Genomic DNA, 21,748 nt, shown 5'->3' with positions numbered 1-21,748 from the left:
CTAAGTATGTGTCTCCTTCCTATAGAAAGGTTACTCAGTCACCAGCATTTAGACTAGGACACTACATCTAGAGCCTATATATTTGATTATTATTTATATCTCGCCTTTCTCCATTTGGTACACCCAAGGTGGGTACCAATTCAGATGAATTTCTGGAATTAAACAATTTGCTCTTATGATTCAAGAGGGAGGAATGGTTCCAGCTTTACAGGAACTATCCAATTTCCCAGCTCTCACCTTGAGCCCCACCAGGTATTTGTAGAGACGAATGTATGAATGCACTGTAATTTCCAAGTCAATGGGATGTGTCTAAAATGGCACTGACCTATGGGAAACATTTACAGTACAGTGATATTTGAACTAAAACCAAACCAATAGCCTGTAGTTTGCACTTTGGTAATTTGGTTTGGCCCAATTTTTTCTTTCCTATGCCAGGTGGCAAGGTAACACGCAAATGCAGGAAATGGGGTCATCTTATTTCCTACTAGGATAATCTAACATCTTAGAAAAGGTATCATAACTGCTGTCTTTGGTCCAACCATGCTAGTTCCCCCATTAAGTGTGCTTGGTGAACAGTACTAGCGTGTCTGGAGCAACACAAACTCCACAAGCTGGCACTATCCACGCAGACCCACAATACAGCATCTATGGCAGTCTTTCATATCCTGAAGGGAGGTGTGAACTGGTTAAGTAAGAAGCGTTGCCATTTGGTGCTTATGAGAGATTACCCTAAAGGCTTCTGGTGTAGCCTCTCATTTTCAGCTGGGAGAGCTACAGAGCTGAGTAGATTTTTATAGGATTGCACTGTTAGTTTATTATGTACTTAAGAAGTGTAAAGCAAACAAAAGCTAGCTTGTGCATGTCATAGCTGATGACATTGGAGTAGAGCTGTCTTATATCTTAGTAATCTTGCTTTAGATCCCCTCTGTGCCCTGTCCAGCAGCAAAGGGTGACAGAGCTTCATCAGAAATAGAAATAATGTTCTTTCTTCTTTCTTTAGGAGCAGATCATGGCTTTTGCTAGCAAGTGACATCCTTGTGACTCTAGGATGATAGTTCCTGAGTGGTTGCTGTATACTCACCAATTACAAAGACTGTGCTTGAAATGGTATTAAAACAAAACAGGGAGCACAGTATTTCCTTACGTTTGCCGATTGTGGCTGAAGTTCTTCTTTCCTCCAAGAGCACCAACAGATTGTTTTCTTCTAGAATGTCAAGGTCTATCTCTAATCTGACAGAGTACTGGATCTGGAGCTCTGAATATGAACCTTGAAAACAGAATTGTTGGAATGGATTTACTTGTATCCAGTTTGAAGATCATATGCAGGGGTTGTTTTTTTACTGCTTCGGACAAAAGATTCTGAGCTGCAAGCTTAGTCAGCATCTCTTTCAGCCTTGGTGGCTGCGAAATAGAGGAACAGAATGTTGCTCCCTCTTCAAGACTGCAATGATTCTCTTTTACCTCCAAGGACTGCAAGATTGAGACTCAAGTTACAGGATGGAGTCTGAGAACATTTTGTTAAAAATATTGTTTAATTACTAAAATAGACATTCAAACAGCCCTGTCATAGTCATGTGCCAAACAACCAGGCCAGACATTATCAGTTTAATGGCATTACAGCACCAAGTAATGTGAACACAACTAATAAGCAAGGATATTTACGCTATCGTCTGACAATTAACTACTTTCAGAACTTGTCTGAAAAGATATTCTAAGGCTTATCAGCACTCAACCTGTACTTGCAATGCTACATCTGTGGAAATTTATTTAAGAGGGGCTCAGTCTGCTTAACAGTTTAGCTTAACTTTTTAAAATAGGTTTAAGCTAAACCAAAATAAGTGTCCTTTCAACCTACAAGATTATGTAAAACTTAATCTGCTTTCACTTCTGACTTCTTAAAAACTCTCAATTTAGTACACTGTTAAATATGTGCTTCTTTCCTCCTCCGCCAATTACATAGGTGCTTTTCAACAAGGCCACTGTACAGATCATTATACTGTGAATAATCTCATTGCACTAGGAAAGGTATGGGCATTTGTGGAAGCAAGATAGAATTCTGTACCACCACCACTGGGATCATAAGAGGAAGAAACTACTTGTCTGTCTTGTGCCCTACCTGACAAACTCAACTGGTGCCCAGTTTTGGTTGGTCTCTTAATTAGCAGCAGAAGTTACTCATCAATCAAAACACGTAGTACCTGAAGAAATAAAGACCCTGAATTTTTCAAACATAGGTTAACTTTGGTAGAGGAAGAGCAATGCCAAGAAAAAAGAATCTTGTGCCTGAGTTTACAAATGAGGTTTCAGAGGAAAAGTTTATTATGAGTTTTAACAAACTATGTTGCTCTGGTCCAGTACCAAACATTTTGCTTCCAGTTTGCCATCTTCTTTACCACTTGCCTCATGGGACAAGAAAGCAAGGTGCAGAGAAGCTGGGCTTTGATTTGGGGTTATAGGGATAAGTTGAGAAGAATTAATGAGTTCAGACACTTAAAGAGAGGATAGTGCAGAATAGTTTCTGCCAAACTAAGGCTTCCATTATAATTTTCTAATGTATACCGAAATAGGTAGAAATAAAGGCTTATTTGGGGCAATAGGATACACAGTCAAAAGGCTAATCCTATGCACTTACTTGTAAGTCCCAATGAGCTAATAGGAATTACTTCAGAGCAAAAATGCGTAAGATGCACTGTAAGTGTCCCAACTTTGTATTCTGCAGATAATGCCAGAATACCTTTTCACATCCAGTAAGAGGGCAGTAGGCCAAAAGTGTTGTCAAATGAGATATTGGGTTGGCATGTCTTAACCTAATTTGGTCAAGGTTTCTTTAGCAAGCGTTTACACTGTACTGGTATATCTGGACAACGCAGAGATGAAACACTTTGTGCAGTGGCTACCATGTTAAGTCTCATATTTATGCAGTCTGAAATGTCCTGCTCAAACACAGTGTTTAAGGTGTGACAGCATGTAGTGCATCAGCTTCAGTGGTAGTCCCATGCTGGGGTCCAGTTAACCATACTATTTTCCAAGGAAGTTTATTTGGGAGGCCTTCATTTGCAACTGGAAGGAGGCACCAGGATGCCTTGTATTAAAAGTTTCTTTAAGGCTAGACTGAGAAGCAAATTATTTATGTCAGTTCATCCCCAGCACTCCTCATGGTCCTCTAAAGTAGCCAGAAAATGCTTATATACAAGCCTTTGCTTGCTCTCAGCTTTAGAGATGTAAAAAGGAGAGAAGTTTTTGGGATGTTCCTAAAGTCTTTACTGCTATGTTTAGCCAGCTACTTATATGTGAGGGTTGACAAACAAGTTTTTCCACTGACTGTCACAACTAAAGCTCCACCAGTTTCAGCAGCCCTCTTCAGGAGTCGACTAATCTTAAAAATCTCAACTTGTTAAATGTCAAAGGGTTGGTAAATGGCACACTCCAGCTTTGTTTAAAAACAACTCATTACGTAAGCATCTATTTAAGATTTGAATCTTAAGTTTCATGCACAAGAAGGCCTGCAAAATATTATTATGGAGGAAGATCAATATTGGGATGCATTGGTACCAAATGTGTACAAATGCCTTGGCTAAAGATGTGCTTCACCTCTGCACAAGATCAGCTCCAAAGCTATAAACCCAGAATTCAGGCCCTTTGGCATCAGTTAAGCAATTGTACAATGAAGCATATCTTACTATCCTAGAAGGACCCATCTTATTACAGCTTGGAACCACTCAGTCTTAAAGGTAACCAGTTCTACTTTGGTCTGTATTTGGCTGTATGCTCATCAGAATTGCCTTTTCTTCTTTCAAGAAAATATAATATTCTATAGATGTTTTCTCAATGGGAGAGTCCAAGAGATTGCAGGAGGTGAAAGGTAGCACCTAGAGCCCAGCTTGTCTCTATGTTGTTCACTTTCTTTGCCAGCTGTAAAAGAAGAAAAGTAAAAGATCAATTACCCTTGTTCCAATACAGACATTTTAGGCAGAGTACATTTTTAGTATATAGGCTGAGTATATTTTCCAGTATAACTCCAGATGGATATGATAGAAAGTACAGTTGCAGTAAAAATAACTGCAAGTTAGATCTCAAACAAGGATATCTGACTACTGGACACTAAGCAGCATTAAAGTCAATTTAAACTGGGAGTTAACTACTGCAACTACTTATTAATGAACAGTGACTTCCTACTGTTATGAGTTTAAATAAGAAAAGTATTCGTTAAAATCCCATACTGTTAAGTTTGAGCTGCATTTGACTAGAAGAAAAAAACAGGAGCTGCAAAGACACTTAGCAGGCGCTGTGGGTTAAACTACAGAGCCTAGGACTTGCCGATCAGAAGGTTGGCGGTTCGAATCCCCATGACAGGGTGAGCTCCCGTTGCTCAGTCCCAGCTCCTGCCAACCTAGCAGTTCGAAAGCACATCAAAGTGCAAGTAAATAAATAGGTACCGCTCCGGCGGGAAGGTAAACGGTGTTTCCGTGCACTGCTCTGGTTTGCCAGAAGCAGCTAAGTCATGCTGGCCACATGACCCGGAAGCTGTACACCGGCTCCCTCGGCCAATAAAGTGAGATGAGTGCCGCAACCCCAGAGTCGGTCACGACTGGACCTAATGGTCAGGGGTCCCTTTACCTTTTACCTTTATTCTTTACCATGCTAAAATAAGTAGATTCACACACCCCATTTCACCATATGGAACAAAGTACCAGTACCAACAACTAGTCAATAAAATAAAATCTTCAACCAAGGCTTATTTCAATCATTTTTACTTGCCTGTAAAACTGTACTGTCTCCAAATCCAAATCCTTCTTTTAATAAAGCTGTAATATAACTGAGATCCATACAAAGGAAAGGACTGGCAGAGCTGTAGCTGTCCAGATTGTCACACACTTCAAAGAAAAAATTGAGAAGAATATTCAGCAGTATTGGAGCAAGTGACTCCAAAATAAGCAATATTATCACAAAAACTATTAAATGTAATTCTAGCTGAATGCAAACCACAACTCAAGAGATGTATGATCCCATAGGCCATTCCACATTTGTTCATCCCCACCTGTGCTACACTTGTGCATGAATTAGTTTCAAATGCTGCTTGAGGAGCATTCGAGAACAAGAACCATGGAAAATGGTGCAAGTGCAATAATAAACCAAGTTGGGAGCCATCACCCTTCTACTTGTTTCCAATCCCTTAATTGTTTAGTATATGTTTTTAGCTACTACAAAGTGGAATATTTTTTACCTGGAAGAGAGAGGAACTTGCTGGCCATATTAAGACTGTGCACTTTAAATGGTTCCTAAATATATATACATGTCAATACACTTTATTGGAATACATAGTCTATGCAAGTAGTTGAAATGCTTGTAGACTGGCTGACTTGCCCTTATAAAATCATAGACTCATAGAATTATAGAGCGAGAAGGGATCCCGAGGGTCATGCAATGGAGGAATCCTGCCCACAGCCATCCTTTGGTGGGCTCAAACCACCAACCTTCTGGTTAATAGCCATGGTTGTTTCATGGCTATTCCATAGTTGTTCTCTGAATTCAAAAGTGCAGAGTGAATTCCTAATTTCTTAGGCAGTTACTCGAAAACCTGCTTTATTCTGATCAAACCATTAGCCTTGCCTTGTCCCTAAACAACAATGGTCTGATATTTCAAATGTCAGTGAGTGACTAAAATACACCCTCACATGGCACTATTTCAAAGTGACATGACTACTGCTTCATTAACTGGAAGTACCCTAATTCAACTCTCAAGAGTACATTTTACCTTCTTTGGCTTTTCTTCTAAAGTCTTCCACTTTGAGAACACCGCCTTTCTCATAATCTGAAATGTCAAAAGATAAGGGTCATCCTCTGGCTACGAGATACTGTGAAAAACTGATAAAACACTTATCTCTGTGGCAAGTGTAGTAGTCTACCCAACACAAGTTATAGAGGGATTTCCTGATCAATTTAGGATGGCATGGGATGCTGATAATAAAAAACCCCAAACATTTAAATGAGTTACAATGTGGTGTTTGGCAGATTCAGATATGGTCCTTAAAGCCATGGTTTTCACATTTTCTTCTCACAGATTTCCTTTCCATGCCAGTTGGTCTATGAAGGAAGCCGTGTGTGTCTGCCACGGAACCCCAATACGTAAAACAGCTAATGCAAATAGTCTGTTTACCCAGAGTCCTGTCACTGGCCTATGGAACACACCCTTGGCAGGTGGACTGACTAGGAAAGCAAGATACAGCAAACATTAATGGCAACCCTTTAAGTTGTCATTTAAACATCTAATGTTTGTTTAATTTAAAACAAGTTAAAGATTTAAGCACTAGCTTCAACTCAGATCATGGGCACCAGTATAGAAGTTATGGGCAAAGCAGCAAACTTATGGACTTCTGGTGCCCACAAAGACTGCCCCCCTGCTTACTGCCCCCTTTGTCATGAAGCGAGGAGCGGTAGTTCCTCCTTCATCCCTACCAAGGCCTGAAAAACAACAAGCTTGTACAAACACACATTTTGTTGGGAGAGATGCAACTAGATGGGGTGATAGCAACACACACACACACACACAGAGAGAGAGAGAGAGAGAGAGAGAGAGAGCTCAAAACGTGCCCATCAACCCAAAAAGGCTGGTGACCCCCTGAGCCATGATAGCCTGGCAGTGGTAACTGCCCAACCAGCTGTGCTGATGCATTCATTCTCCATAGGAATGAATAAAATAACACCAATCATTTATTCAGAAGGAAGCATGCAAAAACACTCCTTTATTGTTAAGGCTCTTCCAGAGGTTAAAGGGATTCTGTTCTAATAATAATAATAATAATAATAATAATAATAATAATAATAATAATAATAATAATATTTATATCCCGCCCTCCCCAGCAGAAGCCGGGCTCAGGGTTTGCACTATCCTCAACCATCTGCAGCCACACTTTAATCCATCCTCAAACAACTGAAAAGAGGAAGGCACGTTTTAAAAGGTTCATAAAGTGGTGCTGGCTGCATCGCTCATGCTCGTGATATTCAATAGGTGCCAGTGACATCTGGTGCAACCACATTCTCCCCAGCATTCACAATGGATACACTATCTGGGCTGGGGGAATCATATTTCTTCAGGTACAATATATACCTCCAGTGCTTACCATGTCAGGATAATAAGATATTCCTGCAACAAATGAACGACCCGTGTGCATTCATTGCATGAATAGAGGAGCATCTGGAACGGCTCATCGAGTCCCATCGTGTAGGTGACTGACTGAAAGAGGGGCATTCATTCCCCAAGGGTCATAGAGCTCAAGATTTCAAAGGTTTGCTATTCACCTATCAGGGCGGTGTCCACAGCCCGATCGTAATAATAGGAAAAGGCATAGAAGGAGCTGTGCCGAATCTCATCTGGTTGATGCAATTTTCCCTTTACCACCTTCAACACTTCAGAATAGCAAGGTTCAAATCCCGTTTCTCCTGGCAGGGTAAACACACAAAGGTAAGTTCAACATGTCATGAATCCCACTGCAGATAAGTGCAGAATTGCTAACAATGAAATTAAGGAAAGTGCAACAGTTGTAAATGGTCTTTCCCGACAGCTTTGCAGTATTGGCACAGCCTGGGCACATTCCCATCTCTATCCTTACGCTTTATGATTATACACGGTTTTTTAAAAACAAACAAGCAAACCCTAGGTAATGGGGAAAGGGGCCCTCTACACAAAAATGACTCTCTTACAACTGTGAACATACACCCAATATTAAATGCCATAGATGTCAGGGAATTATGCAAGGTAACCTTATTGTCAGCCTTGTGATCCAAAGAATGGAGATTTTAATGGAGCAGAAGTGACTCGTTTGCCTGGTTTGCACACCACACTGAGACAAACCATGGCTTAGCACAAACGTGTTGGCTTGGAGAGGAGATGGTGGCTGCTTTGCTCGTTCCCTGATTGTTTTGCATCTGTTCCACACCGAGCTAACCCGTGGCTTACCATGGCCAAAACTGGGATTGTGATTCTGCTCTCCTGGACAAAACTTTGTTAGAATTTGTGCTTAGTCTGGACAACCCAAGCCTGGGATGAGATGACACCCTAAGCCAAACTGGTTTAACTCAAGCATGGAAGCAAAATGACTGGGGAAGGAGTGACATGGCTGTGATCTCTGGGAGCCCATTCACTGGGGTCTTTGTGCTAAGCTTCCATTTGGCTTAGCATGATATGCAAACAGGGCCACAGTAGCCAGAGGAGAAAGGAAATGCTGTCTTCCTGGACCTAAAATTTATGTTCTGTCCCTGCTGCAATCTGAAATGGAAACTCAATAAATATTAGCAAAAAAGAAAGTCCGCTGCTATTGCCTGTGCAAAATAGCTCAGGTCTTATCTTGACACCTCTTCCTGACTAAAGCCTCTGTGTCTTCATGAATCTCTGACTCATCTCCCAGCTTTCTCTCTTCTCTGTCCTTAAATACTAGGTTTTAATAAAAATAAATCTTTAAGCCACGATTTAAGAACTTCCTGTTTTCAATAAATCAAATCCAGAACTGGCCTATCTTCTACAGGTCAGTTTTGAAAGTTTATCACACTCCAAGCGAGCAAAAAGGGGAAATGTTTCCATGCGGCTGCAAGCTGCGCCTGCAAAGAAGTATTATGCAGTGCTTTCTCTGCCACAAGCAAGCCCTGCTTGTGGCAGGGATGGCTTCATTCAGAACTTCTGTTCCGGAGTCTCTTGAGTGGAGCCAATCCCAGAAGATCTGGTATTCAGCACCAAGTTTAAAGATATTGAATGCAAGCCCCACTTGCAGGCAAATTAGTGCACTTTAACACTCCTTTGTAGCTACAGCTGTACTACACCTGATGTCCTAGGAAGTCACATGTGGGGTGAGTATGGCCTGGGGTAAAATGCCTCATAGGTTAAATTGGGACCGCTGGCCTCCAGGCTACAGGTTCCCCACTTGTGCCCTATGAATTTTATTTAAAATAGTTACTTAAAAAAGAAAACCCTCCAAGTGTAAGTAGCAAAACGTTTAGAAGTGGGGAGCACACAAAATAAAAATCACATCAAGCAAATAAATTATGGCAAGGGATAGCTTCACTGAGATTCAGATCAAGGATTCCCAGATGAAATAAGAATACCAGAGACCGGCCATGTTACTTCAGTGGGACAATATACTCCAATGAGCACAATCAATGGCTTTTCAGGTGGATCTGTTTCCTGATCATTATTATTTCTGGCTGGGTCTAAACCATTTCAAGCCATTACCCCAGCAATAAGCTCCCTGGGACCAGAAGATTGATGATAGATAGATAGATAGATAGATAGATAGATATAGATAGATAGATAGATAGATAAAAGCCAGAGCAGCAGCAGTCTTGGGAAACTTTATCTCTCTAACTTACCTTCTTTGTTGCCACCATACTGGTATTTCACTCCCCCAAAGTGCCATTCTGCCTCCAGCTGTTTTGGCAAACATGAACTTCGGAACGTCCGTCCATCTGACGCTAAAGAGAATATAGATTGGGTGAAATTAATAATGCTTATGTTTTTCAGTACCCTTGGTACTTGCAGGAAAAGGAAGTTGGGGAAAGTTCAAATGCCAAAGTCCATTTATAGAAGAAAATCAAGTTTTTTCTTGTTTCCCCAAATAGGAAGCTCAGTCCACTAGACCAGGAGTAGCTAATCTTTGGTCTTCCAGATGTTGGTGTACTATAGTTCCCATCAATCCTGACCACTGGTCATGCTGGGTTGTTGGAGCAGATGGGTGTTGGAATTCAAGAACAGCTGGAGGGCCACATATTCCCCACCCCTGCACTAAACTCTATGTAGGCAGGTGGGTCCTGTATAGACAGGTAGGTGAAAAATGGAAGAGACAGATACAGGTTGAGGAATGCTTCTGCTCCCAGCCAAACTGGACTAAAAATGTATAGATGGGGCAGCAATGTACAACACCAGGATGGAGGCCATGAAACCTAAGTGTATTCTGGGTGAGTTGGCATGATAATGGGATGTGAAAATGATAATAACTGTATGTGCTACTCAAAGGGTCTTGATATTAATATGTTAGTGGACTCCTAGGCCAGGCTTCCTCCAACTCAGCCCTCCAGATGTTTTTGGCCTACAACTCCCATGATCTTTAGCTAGCAGGATCAGTGGTCAGAGATGATGGGAACTGTAGTCTCAAAACATCTGGAGGGCCGAGTTTAAGGCTAATCAAAAGGAGGAGACGATACTTAGAAGGTTCTCAAGTATGAAGAGCACCCCCTGAACCCGAATTTCTTCACATTTGAGCAAAACAGGAAGATGGGTTGCTGAACCATTTAAAAGAGCTGAAGTAGTATATCTACTGTTTAGAATGTAGATCATAATCATGGTGCATTTTTATTTATTTATTTGTAATCACAACCCAAACTCGCCTCCACCTAGAGGCTTGGTTTTAATAAGCAGTTACCTACCACAAAGGGCAGCTACAATTGCTTTTCACAATTTGGCTCCTCTCTTGAGTTTATCTTTCAGCTGGCTTGTATAACCCTACAGAGTGTCATGTTACCTGTCTCAGTGACAACAGAATCTCATTAAAAAGAAAAAACACACCAGGAAGGGGATAAAGAGACAGTCAGCCTGTCAGAAGCTGGTCTAGGACCATTTCCCATTATAATTCTGAACAGGACAAATTCGAGGAACTGGATGAATCCACTCAGCTGGATGACGCCCCCCCCCCCAAGTCCATCCACACACACAAACACAAAGCTATTCTGTCTGACTATACCTTCCATTTCCAGGGCTCCCAATGTAGCAAGCCGTGCAGCCTTCAGACCAAACCCCAAATAGCTGTAAAATGAAGAAAGCCAAACAGCACTTGGTTAAAGTCGGAGTTCACCCTATCCCACTTATAAGACTAGGCAATTTTATGAACAAGGATATAAGATCAATACTCTGCTAAAACAGCCTCCTCCTTGCTAAGCCCATGTATGAAATGTTAGCATGGGCTTCTTTACAGTAATCCACAAACTACCTGTTTATTATAATGAGAATAAAGACACACATGTGGGGTTGTGATAACTAGCAAGAGATGCTGACTTCAGAATAAGCAATACAAATTATTAAGGCAATATTACATCTGACAAATACCTAACAGTGTCCTTAAAAATAGTCATTTGCATAGAACTGCCTCACTCACCTGTGTGTGTAGAGCTTGTAAGTGCTGTTGAACATTTCGAATGAGGTAAGGAAATCTATTGGTGTTTGCTCTAGGGTTTCCTAAAATTAGGATAATGAAAAAGGATTCTTCAGTGACTTTTAAATTTCAAGATACATTTGTGTAACATTAGTACAGCATATAACATTCACATGAGACTTGAAGAGACAAGAGAATTTTGATAATCTTAAGCTATTAATGTTCAGAAAATGTCTGCTCTATTGTAGTAAGGAAGAAAATCTTCCATGAAGGTTGATAATAAATGTAGTCACAGTCATTAACTGATGATGCTGGAAAGCTCACAATAAGGAAAAAAGGTAAAGGACCCCTGGATTGTTAAGTCCAGTCAAAGGCAACTATGGGGTTGTGGCGCTCATCTCGCTTTCAGGCCAAGGGAGTTGGCGTTTGTCCACAGACAGCTTTCCGGGTCATGTGGCCAGCATGACTAAACTGTTACTAGTGCATTGGGACACTGTGATGAGTGCCAGAGAACATGGAAACACTGCTTACCTTTCTGCTGCAGCGGTATCTATTTATCTACTCGCACTGGTGTGCTTTCGAACTGCTAGGTTAGAAGCTGGGACAGAGCAACGGGAGCTCACCCCATCGTGAGGATTCGAACTGCCAATTTTCTGATTGGCAAGCCCAAGAGGCTCAGTGGTTCAGACCACAGTGCCACCCGTGTTCCCTGGTCAGAATATACGTATGATAATAAGATACAGGCACTACTTTAAAGAACAAGCTGCAACATTTTGGAAGTCACAGCTTGAAAAGCAACATTATCAAATACATACCATTTTACATTATTTCTGGTATTTAAAACACTTTTACAAAGAAGCCTAATGAATATTATAATAATAATTTAATCATAACAATAATTTATTATTTGTACCCCGCCCATCTGACCCTGCCAGATTAAAGCAGCCTAGATCTAGATGAAATAGAACATGAAATAAATGGGACATCTGCACCAAATTATCCAACATTTTGGCAACCTCGAGATTCCTCACCTCCCGCTGTGGCAGGAATGTGATCTGGGTTGAGGCTCCTCCCAGATCCAGGGTCCCCACCGTCTGCTGATTCCGGCCATACAACTGCCCTGCAGGGAACATTGAAGAAGTTCAAAGGCTACCCACATGCCCAGAGAGTTTCCATGTTATCTATTACTTGCAGCCCTGAATGGATTTCAGAAGCAGAGTATTCTGAAAATGTGCACTATAAATATCCAACTGCTTACTCAGTTTTTATGGAACAGACTCTATCCAAGCCTCAAAACAGAAATCACATAGCAGTAATTACCTGTCAAAAAGTTCACAGTGATCCAGGCTAGTATACCTGCAAAAAGGAAGGAAAAGTAACTGAAATCTATCTTGAGACCCAAATGCAATCCAGAAAGATATCCACTGCTGCTAGATTTCCACCTCTATCACTGTTCAAGCATAATCTCTTCCAATCCTTCCCTAGGTTTTGAATATGTTCTAGTCTCCACCCCCATCAGCCTTCATTGTTTTCTATTTGAGACCTTCCACAATTCTGCTCTTGAAATATATTTGACTTCATTTCTAACCCACGAAAAATGTATTATCTTTACTCTTAGTGGACATGCTTAACAGGCTTGTCAGCTTAGGGACAATTGACTTGACCACTTTGGCATGTTGAACATGTGAGGGGGATCCAGGCTGAGTTTAGCGCGCAATAAGTATGGTGGGATAGCTTTGCACTGCTCACTGTTTCCCATCTCAGAAAATATTTTGGCTTGCAAATGTGCAGGCAGGGACTGTGCTCTTTTGCCTGTACTTCCCAATAAGTAACAAACAATAATTCACTGTTCATCACAAAGGTATGGAAAGTGAGTTGAAGATCATTTGGTAAATGTAGGCTGACTGATAAACCATGCTTGTGAGGAACAGAAAACCTCTACTCCAGCTGTCATTGTTAGTCAGATTAGGGGTAGGAAATCTCAGGCTCAGGGGCCAATGCAGCCCTCTAGGCCTTTCCATCTGGTCCACAGAACCCTACCAGGTCATGCCCCATCCATAGGCCACACCTCTCTCCAGCCCTGTTCCACGTCCTCTTCCACTGCTTTTCCTTCACCGAAATACTATGTCCCTGACCTTTGACAATGCCAGTTGTTGAGACTGGGGCAGGGGTGCGCATAAAGACCTCTGACAATGTAGCTGACTGTACAAAGGTAAAAGTCTCACCTGTCGGGCAGCATACTTTTGTCTCCAACCCTGCACATATCTGGCATACAGGGGCTCCCAACCCCCCTGGGCTAGATACACTTAAAACTATTTACTCACTATGCCAGTTCGGCTACTTGAATTTGTCCTTTGCTTGAGTTTCTTCTAATTGCAAACTATGTGACTGCTTTTCATCTAACAGTACTTGCATTATGAAATGTTGCCATTAAAACCAAGGAGACTTGTTGCTTTCCTGTGTATGGAACCTAATTCCCCTCTGGAAACTTAAAGCGTCTCTTTGGGACTAAGAAAGATATTGTGGTTTGGCCACTGTGATACCAGCAATATTTTACCTTTCATTTGGCACTGGGGAGATGCTACTCCTTCCCTCTTGCTTCTGTGGTTATTCTCCCTCACTTGATCCCCTCCCTTTTCTTTCTCCCCGAACTCACCTCCATTCCTTCCCATTTTCTGCCTCCCAGGACCCACCTTCATAAGATCCATCCATGATGCTAACACTGTTATCAGGAACTAGAAATGGTGACTCCTCAAAGACTGCCCTGACCTGTGGAAATGAAAAAACTAGGTTATGCATGGATGAGTGGATGTCATAACTTTCCTCCCGTACAAAAAACAGTGGGAGGTAAATCAAGGTGAGCACAAGTCAAACGCTTTCACCCAGCATTCAGGTATAAAACAGGAACTTATTGAAACATAGTGACAGCAGATGTAGGATCTACAAGTGCCTCTCACAAGACTGGTATAGTATTTTTTTTAAAATCAAGGCAAAACCGCACATAGGCAAGCACTGAAAAGAGCTTGTTACATATGCCCCCAACTTTTACACAATAAGCCAACCCCCTTGCAATACAACCTAAAGTTACCTCAGAGAGTAAAGCTTGGGCTTTATGCTCTGCTAACAGCCTCAGACCAGCCGTGGCTTTCAGGACTACTGGGGTCTTATTCCAGTGACTGGGCGGTACAGCGTCTTTAGCCATGTCCAACAATTGTCTGACTGTTTCTGCTCCCTACAGTTGGAGAGAAATCCAAGACACAAACGTTGGTAAGTTCATTCTCGCCTATAACTAAGTTGCAGGTACATGCAACTGCATTTACTCACATTTGTCCCTTCCACCCCCCAAGTTCCTCTTGCCCCACTCTCTCTTACCTCTTCTGCTATCCTAGATTGTAAGCTCCTGTCCAGCTCCCCCTCCCCATTCTTAAACTGTGTCAAGCACCATGTCTACTGATGGTGCTGTACAGAAAAACATCTACTTCTCACCCGCCTCTTCGTCCTCCTCGCCTTCCCATTATGCTTTCTTTTTCTTCTTCATGTTATATAAACTGAATTTAGAATGAGTGGGGAGGAAGAGAGCCAAACAGTCACAAAAAGCCATCAGAATGTCTTACCTTTCCAGGCTGATCAGCATAGGCGGAGAGTCCTGGCTTGACTGATTCAAAGATTTCGCCTTCTAACTCTGCAGGTTTTTCTGCAAAAATCAAGCCAAACAACTTTTATAATAGTTGATCTTCCCAAATGCGTGCATATCTATCAAAAGGAACTTACTGGTTTCACAGGACATCAGTCTAACACATCATTATTTCTTTCACACAGAAAATGTTCTAGTATGGGCCACTGTGGCTTTGTTTTCAAAATGCAGCCAAACTGACAAATTCAGTATACTTTTGGGAATGGAAATTCTGAGCCCTGTAAATCCAGATGTAAAAAGAATTACTGGGGCAACAAGTGAGCACAAAATTAGTTGAAACGTGACAAAGCAAGCTGATCTGGATAAGGCCAAGCAATCAAAATAAGGAGCTGAAAAATTTATCAAGCATGTCCTAAGGCAGGGGTCAGCAAACTTTTTCAGCAGGGGGCTGGTCCACTGTCCCTCAGACCTTGTGGGGGCCCCAACTATATTTTGAAGAAAAGAGAGAATAAAGAACGAATTCCTATGGCCCACAAATAACCCAGAGATGCATTTTAAATAAAAGGACACATTCTACTCATGTAAAAACACGCTGATTCCCGGACCATCGGCGGGCTGGATTTAGAAGGTGATTGTGCTGGATCCGGCCCCCGGGCTTTAGTTTGCCTACCCAGGTCCTAAGGTGATCCTTCCCAATTCCCTCCCCCCACTCATCCATTTATTGAAACAAGGCCATCTTCTAAGTTACAAAACATCTTCCCCTCTGCCTAGAGTAACTTTTAGAAAACGTATTTGTTTTGTTTGACAGTTATCTGATAATCTCCTAACAATTCACTGTAGAAGTGAATATACTCTCATACCACTATCAAGTTCCCACCTTTCCGACACTCACTCTGTGTTGGGATTCGCAGGATACTGGATAAGTCTGCAGGCTTCAACAGGATGATGCAATACTCTGCTGGGTCAGAGTGACTCAGCAGGAGTGTGATTAGTGTAATTGGCTATCACCTGTTTTAAAAAGGAAAGCCTGTTTAACAGGGAGTGTGGTGGTTGTGCTGTAGTGTGGTGGTGCTGTGGTGGAGAGTATTCGTTTGTAAGTACTCTGTATGGACTGTTTCTTTTGTATATAGCCTGTATAAAGCTCACATTAAAAAAGGACTGCACTGAAAAACCTGGAACTCTTAAGTGTTTTGCTGAAAACGCCGCGTAGAATACGCGACACTCTGTTACAGACATTTCAGACCAAAATCCCCTGCTGCTTTCTGTGATAAAGCCACTTTAAATTGAACACCCTCTCAAAAGAAGCATGACTAAGCAGTACAACTGAACCACAATGAACTTTATCTAGGAAGAGAAGCAAACATGTACAAACTGATCAAAGGTTAAAGAAAACAAGACAGAAGCTCTGAGAATAAAGGCTTATGAAGCATTAAGAAACTCTAGAGCTCAGAATAAAGTTTCAATGGCTGGTCACAGTACTACTCAAGCTAGTTCTCCAACTTTTAGAGGATGAGTAAGATCATTGGTATCAGAATTAGCAAAAGCATACAATATATTCACAATCTAAGGTCCCCACGGCATAGGCTTAGAACCTTCTCATGTGATCTTACCTGGGCTTCTCTGTACAAAGGTGTAAATGTGAATCCGCGTCCCTGTGCTTCCTGCATCAAACATAATGCCATATAGCGTATCCATGCTGGTGTTTGCAGGGCACACTTTGGAAGGGAAGAGGTCTTGAAACCACAGCTCTGGGCCGTGGTGAGAAACTAGGCAGTAAATGGAGGAAAGCGCAAACATAGCAATGACTGCAGCCCAGGAAAGTACCATTGTGCTTGGGAGGCCTTGGACAGCCGCTGTACAAATCAGGATTTGCAGAGTTGGAGAAGTTCCTGCAGCAGAGTTATTAACCAATAGCATAATTAGTTACACCAAACCTCTTACACACAGGAGACTTTCAACATCCTAAAAAGCCACCCCAACCACAGCTCATGCTACAAACGCACTTCAAGAATCTGATTCTCACCATTAGGGGCTGCATCTTTTGAGTCTACGGAACAGTTCAAGATGCATTCTAATGTTCCAGACAATTTCATAAAAATGCAAGCTATGCTCCTCCTCCCTCACAGAGTATCTGGTTGAACAGCTTCAAGATAATGTTGAAACTGTGCCAAATGCCAAATTAAGCCATTGACATGAATCTATTCAATTCAGGCTAAGCTGTGTTCAGGCCAAGACTTCTGTGTCCTCACTAAAACACTAGCAGGCTTGGGCAGACAAAGAACACAAATGTCATTCAAAACGACAGACAATGGGAATCTCATCTTCTCCTGATGGCAGCGGCTTAAAAATCAGGGAGGGTAAAACACACCATTTCACTACGGTTATGTACAGTTATTAGAGAGGCAGAATGGGAGGGGTAATAGAATTAGATGCAGTTTTCTTTCCTTGTACTCAAATTTATCTTTCAGTATATTTTTTTTGTTTTGTGTATTAACTTTTACTTTCAAATCAGATGCAAATTGTTTTTAGACTAATGTTCCCAACCAATGCTGTGTCTGATTATAGCACAAAAGAACCTCACAAGAACCCAGAAAGTAGAGAACCTATAAGGCTTTCACCAAAGATGAATTCTGATAGGTTGCTACCAGTCATACTAAATCTCCCAGATTATCCAGCAATGGAGGGGTGGGGAGACGAAGGGGTAAATCCTGCAGAGAGTGATCCAGCCATATTCTAGGAAAAATGAGCTTTAGTTTTACTTTTCCAAAGCTTAGAGGACACCATAGAACTCTATGAGGTAATTTTGTAATACAAGAGCTAGCTTAATAACCGTGCAGTCTAACATATGGAAGTCTTTAAGGAGAAATTCCAGAGGAATACTATTTTCAGCTCATGAAACAAAATGTCAAAGAACAGAAATAAAGTTTATTTGGGAAAGGGGGGAGGAAGAAGAAAAAGAGGAATGCAATGCATCACACAGAGACTTTCAAACTAAAAATTTAAAAAAGTCAATCTAATGTAGCCAATTGCATTTTACCTATTTGAGTAGAGTGCTGAGTTTTAGAGCCTATGCAGAACTTGTCAAAAGTTCTTGTTCAGGGGAAATGCAAGTCCTTACAGAGAATCTGATGACGTGGACTCTGGCCCACAGAAAATTATGTCAAAATAAATGTGTTAGTTGTTAAGGTGCCACAAGACTCTTGGTTGATTTTGTCCATACTTAGCTGTGACATGCTCTTATTTCTAAAAAGCCTCAAACTACTTTATGCATCAGCTTTTCAGCATAGTACATCACCTCACTATTTGCACACCCAGTCTACTAATTATATCTGTCCACCGACATGTGGTTAGAACTTGGCATCTGAATCCACTGGACTTGTTATCTTCTCCTGCTTCTACCCTTATGACTATTTCAATTTGCTGCCCCTCCCGCTCAGAAACCTCATTTGCCCTCTGCCTTTTTTTTATTTCCTTATCATTCCATAGCTCCCCTCTAATAGTTTGATCCCTCAACTTTATGACTAGTTACAAAACCTAAAAGGAATCTTTAAACTTCTCTCCCTCAGCAGCCATGTCGTTTTCCATCTAGATTCAAATCAGTATGTTTTGTTCCAAGAGCAGTAGAAAGTATTATTGGAGAGAAATCCCATAATAAAGTCCCCTCTTAACATAAAATTAGGGCTAAGGACAAGTTTGCTGAAAACTCTTCTCCATATGCAGCATTAGAATATCATTCTAGGCTATGCTTTGCCATAACAAAATGGCAAAAAAATTGGTCTAACAATCTGAAACCTAAACTTTCATTTTACAATGAACATCCCAAGCCAAATGAACTCAGAATTTATATTAAAAAGACAGCTTCAGCAACTTAGGAGCAGATTGATTGTCTAAATCAAATTACAACAAAGTTTTAAATGCAGTAGCAAACAAGTGAAATCCTTTATTCAACTTTACCAATAACCAACACCATTTTGAGAGAATATCCATTAACATCCCTGTTGAGTGAATTGTTATTTTGCACCACCAGCAGTTTCCCTATTCAAATATAAAGCTTGGGATGTTGTCACATGGGATGTTGAAATAAAAACATAGATTGTTATCATAGAACTGGAGGCATAATAGTGAATAAACTTTTTTATTTCCAAAAAGGAAATAAAAATGCAAAATCATGCTAGCCAGTATTTATTAAAAACTTGGGTATTTTCTAATAAATACCCACCTGCTCTACTTTGCATTTTCCTCCTTGTTAAAGGCATAATAACTAAAGTAGTCAGATGCATAATACAGCTTAATGTTAAGCAAGTCTTGATAGAAGCTTAGGTCTCATTCATGTTGTAACCAAGACTGGATTTAGAACTCACAGTTCAAGTTTTCTTACCAACCACTGAGCCTGCTAATAAGCATGGAATCTGGCATACAGAGGAATCCTATGCACATTTACTGAGATGTTTACTTCCCTCCAGTGAATATCTAAGCCTGCAATCCTATATTCACTTACCTGGGAGTAAGTCACATTGAACTCAATGCAGCTTACTTCTCAGTAGACATGTACAGGACTGTCTGTAAAATGTTACACCATTGAGTTGGATTTTTGGTGCTGCAGAGGGTTTATTTTGTACTTGTTGGTGCAGCACTTTGGTTTTTTGGATGTTGAGTGATAGGCCAAGCTTTTTGTAAGCTTCTACAACGATATTTGGGATGGTTTGGCTACGAGTGATCGCCAAAGAAGAAGAATGTCTGTAAAAATCTCTCACTGCAAAAATCTAAAGGAGAAGCTCCTGTACTATATGATACCACAGAGCAAGTGTGGTGTAGTCAACAGAATGCTGAACTAAGACTAGGAAGACCTAGATTAAAATATCTGCATAGCCATTATAATGATCAATAGTTGAACTTGGGCTCAACACTCTTTGTGCTGAACTGATTTCACAAGCCACTGTGACATAATTATGGTTCCACCAAACACCTAATTTATTCTTGCAACTACCCTGTGAAGTGCCACTCTGTGCACTTCAAAGGAAGGCAGGATAATTACCGTACTTTTCTGTGTATAAGACTAGTTTTTTTTTAGTTTAAAATAAGATTAAAAATCTGAGGGCATCTTATACATGGATAGTGAATATGCCCATTTTCTAAATTTAGGGTCCCCAAAAGTAGGGGGGCGTATTATACATGGGGTAGTCTTATACACGGAAAAATGTGTAATATATGAAGCAATATTGAATGGTATTTGGAAATTGTAGTTCATTCATTACTTGCCATCATACTAGGCTAGTACACCTTCACAGATAAACAATAGTCCAATTGATGAGCAAATCACAAATAAGCTTTATGTACTTTGTGTTCTTAGCTGTCAAGCTGCAGTGGATTTCATAATAGATTTAGAACATGTGATGCTGAAATCTTAGTATAATCTGTATGAATGGTTCAGGGCTGAGCAACAATGGTTAGAAAGCAATTAGGTTGAGTTGGAGTCCTTAGAAATCTGGGAACAATGAATCCAGCTGCACTTATACAGTGTACCTTTGTTATACCACCTTTCCTACTTCCTTCAAATCCCTCCACAAAACCCATCTTTTCCATAAAGCCTTTAGCACAATCTCCAATTACTACAAACCCAAAGAATGTGTAACTGAAATAAATACAGAGTCTTCCCCTGCTTACTCCTGCCTGTATTTCCCTCCATTTTATCTGTGGTCACCTGTGGTCAATTGATTAGAATGTAAGCCCCCTCAGGGATGGATAGGACCGGTTATCTTGTATATGTAAAGCGCCGTGCACGTTAATTACATTACAGTATATACAAAGAAACATAATATTGCATCTCTTAGTTTTTATTTGATGGCAATCATGACAACTATATATTCAATCCAAGACCTGAAATTTAGGCAGTTTCTTTCAATCCCAAAGTCCCCCTCCCCACAAAGCAATTTAACTAGCCAAGCAAATCCAATACAATACTGTATCTTCACTCACCTATTCCTCAGCTTTATTTGCAAGTGCAACTAAAAATGCTCAGCTATTAAGCAAGCAGAAGTTACATGTTAAAGTTCAAGCCAACCACCTTCTGTGAACCTAGGTTTATCATTTATCTAAGGCAAACAAGAAAATATGCCTTGGTTGCATTGGGTTTTGAGGGCTCTGACAAGGAAAGTTCAAGGGGCATATTTCAGTAGGGCAAAAGCTCCAATAAAAATCATTGCTGAATTAGAAAATAATTTACCAAGATGAATGTTCATTGCAAAAGAAGGATGGGCTGGGGGGCTGGGGTAGGGAGGAGGCACAAAGTCAATTCATGAACAGGGGAAAACAAAGAGCTATTTTTGACTCATCTTCTTATGTCACTCTGTGCTGATCGGAGCGGGCACTGCCACAGCGCAGCAATAGATGGTGCGACTGCTTGAAATGCGCTTTTTCACAGAACCCCTAGAATACCACACCTCGATTTCAGGAGGCACTGGCATAGCTAGAATTGGAGAATAAAAGCAACACTCTTTCCAAGACTTAACCCATTGAGCAAACCAATTTTGTAAGTAGTGAAATGACACGTTCAGCTGGTGCTTGGAAACAACTATGCATTTCCTCGGGCAAAGTGGCTTTTCTTTGTTTGTATGCAACAGATTGAAACGGGAGGCATGGTCTCTCCGAGTCGAGGAGCTCCGGATTCCTACGGAAAGACGCGTGTCGGGTGTGCACGCACCCGAGTGTATCGGAGTGATACGCCGCCGGAGTATCGACAGGGCAAATGCTGCCGAAGCAGGAGAGACCAGAGCCGGGAAGGCCGGGGCAGGGGGAGCTCTCCAGGGCTGGGCCCGCGCGCGACCCTGAGCCGGCGCGGGGAAAGAACTTCCACGCACTGCCCCGTCCGGACATCTCCACTCACCGCCTCGTCAGAGCCCTCAACCTTCCACATCTCGCCGGTGCCGCGTGTCACGTCAACACACCGCGCGTGACGTCTCTCCCTCTCGCGCGCGCGCGC

The 21,748-nt window shown here is 41.4% G+C and overlaps 2 protein-coding genes and 1 long non-coding RNA gene across 7 annotated transcripts in view; 2 read left to right on the top strand and 1 right to left on the bottom strand.

Annotated features, from left to right (window-relative positions):
• The window catches only part of COQ6 (coenzyme Q6, monooxygenase), an 11,478-nt gene extending 9,565 nt beyond the window's left edge, over positions 1-1,913 (top strand). For all 3 annotated transcript variants that reach the window (XM_082215028.1, XM_082215030.1, XM_082215029.1), the window contains exon 12: positions 1,001-1,913. In XM_082215028.1, coding sequence (XP_082071154.1) covers positions 1,001-1,030 — 30 coding nt within the window. In that variant the 3' untranslated portion in view covers positions 1,031-1,913. The remainder of the gene's footprint in view (positions 1-1,000) is intronic.
• Positions 1,514-21,748, bottom strand: ENTPD5 (ectonucleoside triphosphate diphosphohydrolase 5 (inactive)). Of its 3 annotated transcripts, none has more exons than XM_082215059.1 (14): positions 21,653-21,748; positions 16,380-16,658; positions 14,750-14,829; positions 14,224-14,367; positions 13,829-13,904; positions 12,456-12,491; positions 12,167-12,255; positions 11,139-11,218; positions 10,728-10,789; positions 9,361-9,462; positions 7,300-7,440; positions 5,756-5,812; positions 4,759-4,874; positions 1,514-3,912 (listed from the first exon to the last, which is right to left on the bottom strand). In XM_082215059.1, exons 2-14 carry the CDS (start codon positions 16,594-16,596, stop codon positions 3,826-3,828), a joined length of 1,287 nt encoding a protein of 428 aa, XP_082071185.1. In that variant the 5' UTR covers positions 16,597-16,658; positions 21,653-21,748; the 3' UTR covers positions 1,514-3,825. The 3 variants fall into 3 exon arrangements, with proteins under 3 accessions (XP_082071185.1, XP_082071186.1, XP_082071184.1); XM_082215060.1 differs by lacking the exon at positions 21,653-21,748 and adding an exon at positions 20,746-20,882; XM_082215058.1 differs by lacking the exon at positions 21,653-21,748 and adding an exon at positions 16,793-16,986.
• LOC309528007 lies at positions 21,008-21,607 on the top strand. Its single transcript, XR_014217458.1, has 2 exons — positions 21,008-21,298; positions 21,390-21,607. It is a non-coding gene; the product is annotated as an uncharacterized lncRNA (long non-coding RNA).

Source organism: Podarcis vaucheri (assembly GCF_965113315.1).
Source record: "Podarcis vaucheri genome assembly, chromosome: 1".
NCBI classification, from domain to species: domain Eukaryota; kingdom Metazoa; phylum Chordata; class Lepidosauria; order Squamata; family Lacertidae; genus Podarcis; species Podarcis vaucheri.
Note: the sequence above shows the minus strand (reverse complement) of the source record. Positions and strands in the feature narration are given on the sequence as shown.